Raw genomic sequence first — 10,791 nt, forward strand, 5'->3', positions numbered from 1 at the left:
CACCACCACCACCATCACCATCAACCACCACCATCACCACCACCACATACACAAGAGTTGTCTTTTACAGCCACACACTCTATCATCCTACAAGTTAAAGTTCAGGGTCATATAAAGTGTCCAACCCTGGCAAACATGGGCTCCTGGCACGCAAATGCACAGTGAGTTCTCCCCTGACATGTTGTGCTTTGGTCACCACGTCAGTGGACACTTCTCTCCGCCAGAAACACTTGTTTCTCCTGTCCACCTGGTGGAAATTCAGTTAGTTCTTGAGGCTTGATGCAAAAATGTCACCTCTGGGGAAGCCTGTTCCTTCTTCCCTGGCAGAATGGGCCACACTTTTCTGTTCGCTTCTCAGTTCTTGGTTCACACCACACAAAGATTCTCTGTCCCCTCTTGTCTCTCGGACTCTCTTTCTGTCTCCGTGTCTCTCTCTCTCACACACAATATCTCGGTTGCTTCTTTGTTCATCTTTGTTGTTAGACCATGATCTTCCCGAGGGCAGGAACCAAGCCCCACTCGTCTCTGTATCGTGACTGTCTGGCATGGAACCTGGGTCATTTCTTACAGTGTGCAGTCCTACATAGTCACTACCTGCATGCAGCTATTGTAATAAAAGTAAATGCAGATTTCAGTTCCTTGGTCATACATACAAGCCGCATTTCAATCCTGCCTGTGCCTCGTGGTATTGGACAATGCCGACAAGCAGTATTGCCTCTTGACAGAAAGCTCTACTGGACGGTGCTATGGGGTGGAGGACACGAGTCATAAGCACCCCAAATGGAAGAACAACGGGCCATTCCTGCCCAGACTACATGTACATCAGTACCTACAGAGAGCTGGTGCTGGGAGGGGAATCTTTCTGGAACTGGGTCCAGGGCCCGATCACTTAGGGATAGCCTTCATTGCTACTTCTAATCTAAACATATTGCCGGGCCCGTTCTCTGGCCACAGCACCTGAGGGCCTCCGCTGGGTCTGACTCCCCCACTGAGGACGCTTCTTCTCTTAACTTCGTTCCCAGGATGGAAGGGGCCTTTCAGAACAAGTGCTGGTGGGGGACTAGCTGTTTCGGTTCTTGGGCTGGGAGCCTCATTGAGAAGGGGCCATTTCAACAGAGAGCCCCGTTCAAGGGATGTCCATCTTTCCCTCCACCTCCTCCCCATGTGAAACCATTCTAGGCTGGGGAGAGGCGATATTGGCTGAGGGAAAGGTCCACTTCACGACCACAGCCTAGCCTCAGACTTGGCCCCATGAGCAGCACTGGTGAAACTCTAGAGTTCAGCAGCAGGCCCTGAGCCCAGCTAGCCGATGTAGCCGAGCGGGTTGACAGATGGGTATCAGAGTTGAATCCTGGGTAAGGTGACCAGATTTTAACATTGGTAAAGCAGGACACCATTGATAAAACTCCTGTCCTGGTGAAATAGCCACATGGCAGCCGAAAACCGTATACCCAGCTTGTCGTGCATTCTTTCCAAAAATCAGGACTTTTAAAAAATGCCACGGGACACAAGAAACATTGTTAAAAATTGGGACTGTCCTGCCAAAAGCAGAACGTCTGGTCACCTTAATCTTGGGAAGAAACGTTGCCTTCCACCTCCCCTATCTGTGCCCTCGCCAGGGCACCGCTCCTCCAGAGCACCCTGTTCTCAGGGTGACCTGTGGACACCACTGCTTCCGCACTGGAAGCAGCCTGTGTCTCCCTGCCTCCTGCCTCCTTGCTGCTCTCCCGTGGCCGTCACCTTGGCGAACTTTCTGAAAAGCCAGCTCGACACAGAGCCACTGGACTGCGGCCTCTTCCAATCCAGCGGGCCTCATCTTCTCCGGCACTTCCAGACCCGGACTCCCCACTCAGTCAGTGTCCTGGCCGCCAGCATGTGGCGGTGGCTGCCCCTGCTACTGTGTGCCCCTCTCTCTAAGGCTGTCCCTCCAGAAAACCCTGACCGTGTCCCCGAGGAACCAGCGCCAATGCCACCTCCTCTGGGAGAGCCTCCCAGATCTCCCGCAGGCAGAACGGACGGAGCCTGGTTCCCAGGGTCTCCTCCGACGAACCCCAGACCGTCAAGTTTGACGCATGGTGACCCCAGGTATGTCAGACTCAAACTCTTTTCAAGAGCCAGTCGTTTGGAAGGTCACCAGATCTTTCCTCCGAGTGCCTGGGAGGAGACTCAAACACCCAACCTCTCGGTGAATTGCTGAGCGCAAGAACTGTTTGCACTCCCCAGGAAGCTCGGCCTGACTCGGGTGTTTCTAGCTGGGGTTTAAAGCCATAGGATTTAGAGTCAGGCCAATGGCTTCGCCTCCGTGGTGTGCATGATGGAATAGCAAGGGTCCTACAGGTGGAAAGTAAATACGATAATAGCTGTAAAACGCTTAGCACACCTGGCAATTAGCTAGCTTGCAATAAATGTGAGCTACAGGTTTTATACTGTTTTATTAAATAATAAAGTGAATCGTCTAAGAGCTCCTCCCAAGAGGGACCGTGTGTTATTCATGTTTGAACCTCAGACCTGAGCACGGTGCTGACCTAAGTTAAGAGCCGGAGCTCTGTGAATGCTCATTGGCCTGGCTCCAACCCAGTGGACCTGGCTCCAACCCAGTGGAACCAACTACAACGGGGGTCGGGAGGCTGAGGCAGCCAGCTGGGCAGTGGGGCAGATCTCTGGGGGGCACTCTCATCGAGACCACAAAGAACCTTCAGGGAGGGGGCTGCATTTTCTCCCAGGAGAGCAGGGGAAGTAGAGGTGTGGACGGAGGCAGAGGCAGTGTGTAGCCTGGCCTGCTCAGGCTGAGTCTGTGGGTGCAGGGTCAGGGTGCACTGTGGGCAGGGAGCACCCCACCTGGAGCCCGTGGCCTTTGCCATTGGCACTAGTGGCTGGTACTGCCCGTGGGAGCCCAGGCTTCCTCTCTGCAGGTGCCAGCCTGCTCCCTGCTGGAACCCTCCCTGTCCCTGGCAGGCTCTCGGGCAGGGCTGTGGGGCCCTCCGGGATCAGCAGCTCCCACGTGGAATATTTTCCCCAGGGAATAACCATTTCCATTGTGGCGGCTTCTTTCCCCTTCCATGCTTGGTATTCTCCCCTTTCCACTCTGCCACCCCTTCAGTGCCCCCGGGGCCCGAGATGCCCCTCAGGCTGCTGTGTGTTCCCCGTGAGTTGCTCTCCCTGCGCTCCCCTCCTTCCCCAGGACCAGGGCTTGGTTCAGAGAGTCTCCTGAGTGGTCTTTCCCTTGAGGTATCTCAGCCCTTCCTCCCACAGAGATGGTCTGCTGGGGCTGCTGGTGGTGAGGCCCCGGGAACACAGGAGAAGGTGGAGCCTACTGGACTGAAGGCTTCACGGTGGCCTCGTCGCAATCGGGACTCCTTTCTGGACAAGGGCCGCTGCACTGTTATTTTGCTCTGGGTCCACAGATGACAGGGCCGGTCCTGTCTGGGAGGTCCCGAGTGGCCAACAACTCCAAGGAGAGGGAGGCCACCAAGGTGGGATGGCCAGAGAAGCCCCACCGAGCGCAGCAAACAGAAGCTGGCCAGGGCTCCTGTCTGAGCGTGGAATGGCTCCTTGGCACCCCTTCCCCACTCTGCAAGCCCCTGATGGGTGAGAAGGAAAGGGGCATCCCGGATCCTGGAATCAGCCGGGTGGGACAGGTCGCTGGAGGCTGGAGGCCTCCAGTGGGACCTGAAGTGGTCATCGTCCCCAGCCTCACGACCCTGCTTCAGGCCACTCGTCCCTTGTGGAGTCTGGCCTGCAGCCTCCCTCTCCCACTAAGAACCCTTGCCCGGTGCTCAATGTATGTACTCCCCTGCATCAAGTGGCTCAGAGCTGGAGAGAGGACCCCAGGGAGGCTGACCTTTTCTTCCTCCCGCTGCCCTGGGGCACGCCAGTCTTTCCGTGCCCGTCAGCCTGTGTTGAGGGAGCAGGAAGCTTGGAGCTTCAAGCACAGGCTGCCTTTGAAAAGAATACCTGGTATCTGCTGGTCCACTAGGAGCCCCAACTTTTTTCTCCTTGTCTTGTATTAGACTGAGATCTGGTAGGCCCTAGGATGGGTTAGAGAAGGGAATCCCAGAGCGGGTCCATTAGAGCCATGTGGTCCTTGGGGGGCGAGCTGGGTCTCTGTCATTCTCGCCATCCCGTCTTGGTAGAGTAAGAAGCAGCCCACATTTGAGCCCTAGTCCAGCCACTCCCTCTGGGCATTTGTCTACCTCTTTGGAAGGGAAGCTTCCTGCTATAAAATGAGAAAAGCTGGCAGATTCCTTCAAGAACAGCAAGTTGTTCTCATACCTAAATCCCCTCTGTGACCACTTGCTCCCTCTTAGATCCTCATCGGCAGGGGGGTACCAGGCCCCCAGGCCCCAGTACCCTAGGCCAGCTGACTTTCAGAGCAGCCTCCTTGTTTGACGCCCCCCCCCCTCCCCATGTCCCAGCTCCAGCCTAGGCTGGGAGAGTCAGAGAGCAGCTTGGCCCTAGAGAGGTTTCCCTGTTTCCCCAGAGCCTAAGCAAGCCCCGACTGGCCTGTGAGGCCCTTGCTAATCTGCCCTATTACCGCAGGTAAGAATTATAATCAGAAATCACTCCAGGAGCCCAGGCCCACGTGGGAGAACGAGAAGGGCTGTTGGGGGTTGTTGACTTTATTCCAGAGCTTAATTGGTATAATTGCTCTCCTCTTCCTGCCAAACCCAAGCCTCTCTGTATTGGCTCTCTCACCTGGGTGGGTGGGGGGAGCCGAGAGGTGCTCAAAAGATCTTCTAGGCCCAAATGGTGGAGTCTGCTGGTTGCTGGCAGGGGAGCCCAGAACTCACCTACCCTAGAGGAATGGGACCCCAGGGGACCCAGACCCTGTCCCGAGAGGACAGGGGGGCCCTGCTGGAAACACCCACATCCTGACAGGGGCAGAGCGGGGAGAGAGAAGGAAGGTTTTCAAGCTCGGGGACCCCAGGGGGTGAGGGTTCCCTGAGAGGATGAAGGGAAGAAAGTAGAAGCTAGTGCCACCCCTTTCCACCGCTCCTCTGCGGGCTCCTCAGAGACTCCGGCTCTTTGGCATCTTTGGTCCTCACACAGACCCACCAGAAGGACCTACAGCTGCTGGACACCCAGCTCCTCCTCTAGGTCCTCAGGGCCCCTGCTTGTCAGGAGGAGAGGAGGAGACGGCGTGCTGAGAAGCAGGCGCCGCGCTGTGCATTTTGTCCATGCTGCGCCTGAAACCATCTCTGGGCAGGCGGTCAGACGATGAAAAGGCCAGGCGGTTGCCACGAGTCAGCCCGGAGTCATGGCAGCCTCTCGGGGGCCCGGACAGAGCTACTGGGCCTTTGGAAGTCGGACACTGGGCTTTTCTTCCGAGCAGCCCGTGGAGGGACCCCAGCTGACTGTGCAGTAGAACCAACTGCTGGAGAGCTTACAGCCAGGGCTCCTTGGCTAGGTGAGTTCGATACCTGAACCCACCTCCACTGGTGGGCAGGCATTATGCACTTGGCGGCCCATCAGAGAGTTGGAGCTGTGGCTCCTCCCATTTGCTCAATCTGCTCCCATAAAGATGACCACCCAGGGAGCCCATTGCTGTCAAGGGATTCCAATTCCTCATGCACCCGGAGGACAGAGTAGAACTGCCCCGTGGGCTTCCAAGGCTGTGAATCCTTCACCGGAGCAGACTCCCGCAGGTTTGAACCGCTGACCTTCGCTTTTGTCAGCGGCTGAGCACTGCACTTGACCCCGGCACCACCTAAACGCTTCTACTCCCATAAAGAGGTCCAGTCTCAGAACCCCACGACAGCTCTACCCTGTTCTATAGGGTTGCTATGAGCTGGCATTAACTCAATGACAGTGAGTCTGGGTTTGGTTTTGACCTCAGCAGCAACACGGTCACTTTTGCGAGCATGCACATGCATGTTTGCAGGCATCCAGTACACTCATGCATGCACACCTATGCAGAAGAAGCGGTTTCCTGATGCCCCCTGAGCTCAGAGAGCAAGACAATGTTCACCTCTTTATCCTGCTTCCCATCTGCCTCCTGTCACCTTCCACGGTCTGCCTCGGGCACCCACCCTCACAGCACCCACAGCCTCGGCCCTGGTTTTCCAGGCTCTCTCTGATAGGTGAGCAGGCACTCTGCTCCCTGCCCTCAGTACCAGCATCACATGATGGTGAGGCACATGGGCTGCTTTGGGGTTCAGATAACCTGGGTCGAATCCCAACTCTGTGGCCTGCTAGCTGTGTGACTTCATCTCTCTGTGAATGGAGATGCTGGTGACACTGGGAGGATGCGGGCCACACACCTGCACTGGCCCTGTGTGTGGCACAGGACAAGGGCTCAATGAGTGGAATCAGTGATAGTTATTAGTGTCATGATTGTCACTGGAGGGTTGCTCCAGCCGGGCTTCAGAGAAGGTGGGGGCACCCCCCCCCCACCCCAACCTTGGAGAATCAGGCTTCCTGGGTCTGTGAATTCACCCTGTGGGGCAGCAGCTACCTGAGAGCGAGGCCCAGGACTGTTAGACATGCCAGTCCTAGCCCTGCCCTGGCTCCCACGTCTGTCGGCTGCCGGGCCTTGTCTGAATCTGGGCCCTCCTCCCTCTCCATGCCAACTCTGCACCACTCTGCCTCGGGGCAGGAGATAAGATCCTAGATGTCTCACCTCCCACCCACCTCTCCTGTCCAAATCCACCGCCTCATAAGGCCAGCTCACAGGCCACCTCCTAGGGGTGGTGCTAAGTGGCCCTCGGTCTAAGGCAGTGGTTCTCAACCTGTGGGTCGCGACCCCTTTGGGAGCCGAACGACCCTTTCACAGGGGTCGTCCGATTCATAACAGTAGCAAAATGACAGTGATGAAAATAATTTTATGGTTGGGGGGGTCACCACCACATGAGGAGCTGTATTAAAGGGTCGCGGCATTAGGAAAGTTGAGAATCACTGGTCTAAGGCATCTCTGCCTGTGGTCTCTGGGGAGTTGGGACTGAGATGCTGCCCCCAGTGCGAGGGGCCCCCTCAGAGTCAGAAGGAGAGTCCCTGCATCTTCCGGGTGAGCGTGGAGTCTTCACCACACAGGATGAGGCCTTGGGTGCCCGGCACTCCCTGGGAGGAAGGGGTCCTGGTGGGTCTACTCACCTGTGTGCTCGGCCTCGCTGGGGCCAGGAAGCAGGACTTTGGAGGGCATTCTTCACTGCTGTTGTCATAGCAGGCTCACGAGGTTGCTGTGGAATCCTGGTCCCGGGGAGTCGATGATCAACCTCGTGAACAAGGTCTCCAAGGACCAAGGGCACCATCACCACGGGAGGCTTCCAGCTATCCAGGAGGCTTCCTCCCCTGGGCCCAGCTGGGCCAGGTCACTTAGGGGGGCATCGGAGGGTCTAAAACACTGGGTGTGGTCCTGAGCTTCAGAAACATTCATCTATCTGCTGCTCAATGCAGAAGCATCTGGGGAGTTGGGTCAAAACCAGGTTCATGTCAGCAGGTCCCGGATGCTGCATGTGGAGGCTGATGGCCTGGGAGCCACACAGAGGACACAAACCTAGAGGGAGAGCCAGTGGAGGCTCCGGTGTCCCCAGCAGGGTGGGAGATGAGTGGGCCGGGGTGATTCTGCTGGACGCTGTGTAGCCTCAGGCCTCCTCACTGGGAGGGGGTCCCAGGCAGCTGGGGTGGGGGTGGAGATGGTGGTGGCTGGATGCTGGTGACAGGGTAGAGTAGGGTGTTATGGGAGTGTCCCAGGTTGGTATAGAAACCAGTGGGGCACGTTGACAGCGTGACCATGGAGTTGCCACTGATCGGGCACCGTGGTTGGGAATGTGTACTTTGGAGCCTGGCTGTGTGAGTTTGAATCCCAGCTCTACCACGTACTACACAGCTAGACATGGGGTTGGACTGTCCACAGCTTGGCCTGTGCTCCCGGGACGAACAGATGTGACCTATGTCCCCTCAACCCCCAACCCAGATACAAGAATCATCCTCTGTGTTCTGGACTGTGGAGCGTGTGGGCTTTGTGCATGAGGGCTGGAGTTTCCAAAGCTTTAGGTGGCACGTGTCTGTTTAGGAGAGCCGTGACTCAGTAGAAAGCCTCTCTCCCAGGTAGTAAAGCCTGGAGTAGACTCTTGGCCACTGGCCACCTTGTCTGGGTTCCCCGAGCCAGCTGCACGGGGAGATGAAACTTTAGCCCACGCCCCAAACTAGGAGGCAGTCGCGTCTTATTGGAATGATATGATGGCTCAGGCGGGGGTATAAAATATTATGGTGGGCACTCTCCTTGTTCTGCCGACAGCCAAGAGCTACTGGAACTCATGACAGATGTTCTCATGTCACTCAGTCTCTGGTTGTACATAGAAAGAATGGTCACTGTCTCTGTACCTGTCCTGGGTGGTGGCATGTCTAGGACATGAGCTGTGGCACAGAGGCATCTCCCAGAGCACATCAACTGCCTGAGAAGCCCCAGGACTTTGGCAGAAGCCCCATCAAACTGCTGGGTCTTTGGGGGGAGCAGGTGGTGCCAGGGTACCTTCCTGAAGACTGTATCTCTGGAGTGCCATCTTCTTTAGTTGAGTCCACGGGAGTGTGTGTGTGTGGGGGGGGAGGGGGGGGCCTTCTCCTTGCCAGCGGTGAGAACACCTCCATTACATGGCTTTGAAGAAGCCCATGTAGGAAGAAAGCTGTCCCAACCCAGCACTGGGAATCACGGCTTAGCTCTGGAAATGCAAGACATTAGGGGCTCCTCAGAGCCAGACGCCATGGATGGATTCCATCTCAAGTCTAAGAGGAAGGGCTGGACTCATAAATAGGGAAACGGGACCCCGGGGACCAGTGTGGGTTGCCGTGGAAGCCAAATGTGTAAAACTGAAGACGCAGGATTCAGTATAAGCGGGGGCACCTTGAGTCCAGGACACACGGAAGCCCCAGGCTTGGCCTGCTTCCCCCGCCCTTCACTGACCCCTCTCCGTCCTCTCTTCCACCAGGCGCCTAGATGCCAACCTCATCTCCCTGGTTCCAGAGAGGAGCTTTGAGGGGCTGTCCTCCCTGCGCCACCTGTGGCTGGATGACAATGCACTCACCGAGATCCCCATCAGGGCCCTCAACAACCTCCCTGCCCTGCAGGCCATGACCCTGGCCCTCAACCACATCAGCCACATCCCGGACTACGCCTTCCAGAATCTCACCAGCCTTGTGGTGCTGTGAGTGCCGCTCTGCCCCCAGCCCCGCCCCGCCAGGCCCTGCCGGGGCTCGTGGGCATTCCCAAGTTGGGTTGGCTTGGCTGGTTTTGCTCATGTCTGTGCTTTGCAGAACCTCATCATCTCAGATTATCTTATGTAAAATGAGGATGCTTGCCCCCTGGCCACTCGATGGGTTATCACGGGGCCAGGTGACATTAGAACTATAGGAAGGATGTGAGGGATCACTAAAACGCAGGAGTATCACAAACAGACTGTAGGGATTAAGCTATTATTGCTCACAATAAAAATACAGTAACTATATAATGCTAACAGAGGTTTGGCAAGAAAATTCTCATTCTTATCCCCACCAAATACATATATCTCCATCATAGTTGAGAATCAAATGATAGAGTCTTATGCTTTGGCATAGGGATGGGGTACACTAATCTCACTTCCCAGACCTGAAAAGTCATCACTGGTAATTATATGGCCAAGCCCCGTCAGGATAATTACCTGGGAGATAGCAGCCCTGGCAGGAATTGGGGTCTGGGGTGAACCCTGCCTTCCAGTGGGAACTTTAGAGTGCAAATTAGCTCCCAGCTAATTGCCACGAATCATTGGTAAGTTCATAGGGTAATTACTAAGGGCTCGAAGGTCGTGTATAATTGCTTGGGCTCACACACTAATTACTGCAGGAGCACAGCTCAGGAACATGTGTGTTAGTGCTTTGCAAAATGGCTACACTGCCTCTTCGGCCCTGGGAAAGCTGGCATCGTGTTCTAACTAGGGATTGGATGGTGCTCATTCCCTCCAGGAGCTGGAAAGGAGAGATCCATTGGTCTAATTCCCCATTCTGGGAGATTGGAGAACCGAGATAAATGTCCTTTCAGATTATATGCTTCCATCAAGATGGTCACACGTGAGTCCTCTCGGGGAGAAGTGGTGCATCTAGAGAGGCAGCAGAACCAGGTGATTGGTTCCAGCTCTGGTGAGGCCTACGGATAGCATGTGGGGATGCGGCCAGGCCTGTGTGAGAGACAGACTATTGGATAAACAGTGAGCTTCACCTGGGTCCTCAGACGCATGGGCGGTAGCAGCATTATTGACCAGTGAGCCCTTAGGTGGGAGTACTGAGGACCCCAGGAAATCCAAGAAATAGCCACTGCTCTCCAGGGGATGACGGTCTAGCTGAGATAGCACAATTGATATGGAAAGATAACTAGTGATGGTACTTATGCGAAGATAGCCACCGGCAAACACGCGCTGAGTTACGCAGAGGTGTTTTCTGGAGGCTGAAGCTACTGCAGGATGACTGAGAAGGCTTCATGGTGTGGGTCGTAGGCCAGGAAAGATGTTAGCACCAGTGAAGAGAGTGAGACGGTTCCGTTGACTAGCAATTAGGACGTTGCAAGGGACACGGTGGAATAGGCCAGCTGGTCTGGCCGGAGCAGAGTACCCTCTTGCAGAATTTGGGAGGAGAGGCTGGAAAGGTGAGCCTGGGGACTCACAAGGCCAGGTCAAGGCGCCTGGTTTCTATCAACTGGAAGGAGAGGGGTACACTTAACAGTGGTTACGTGTGTGGGGATCTTGTCTCTTTATCTAGACCAGTGCTTCTCAACCTGTGGGTTGCGACCCCTTCGGGGGGTTGAACGACCCCTTTCACAGGGGTCAC

General features: G+C 55.7%; 1 protein-coding gene across 1 annotated transcript in view; it reads left to right on the forward strand.

Moving 5' to 3' along the window:
* LGR6 (leucine rich repeat containing G protein-coupled receptor 6) overlaps window positions 1–10,791 on the forward strand; it is a 110,027-nt gene that overhangs the window by 54,497 nt on the left and 44,739 nt on the right. The window contains exon 5 of the mRNA XM_030887806.1: window positions 8,925–9,140. Coding sequence (XP_030743666.1) covers window positions 8,925–9,140 — 216 coding nt within the window. The remainder of the gene's footprint in view (window positions 1–8,924; window positions 9,141–10,791) is intronic.

This window comes from Echinops telfairi, unplaced genomic scaffold (assembly GCF_000313985.2).
Source record: "Echinops telfairi isolate 266 unplaced genomic scaffold, ASM31398v2 ScPeMD7_7424;HRSCAF=8462, whole genome shotgun sequence".
NCBI classification, from domain to species: domain Eukaryota; kingdom Metazoa; phylum Chordata; class Mammalia; order Afrosoricida; family Tenrecidae; genus Echinops; species Echinops telfairi.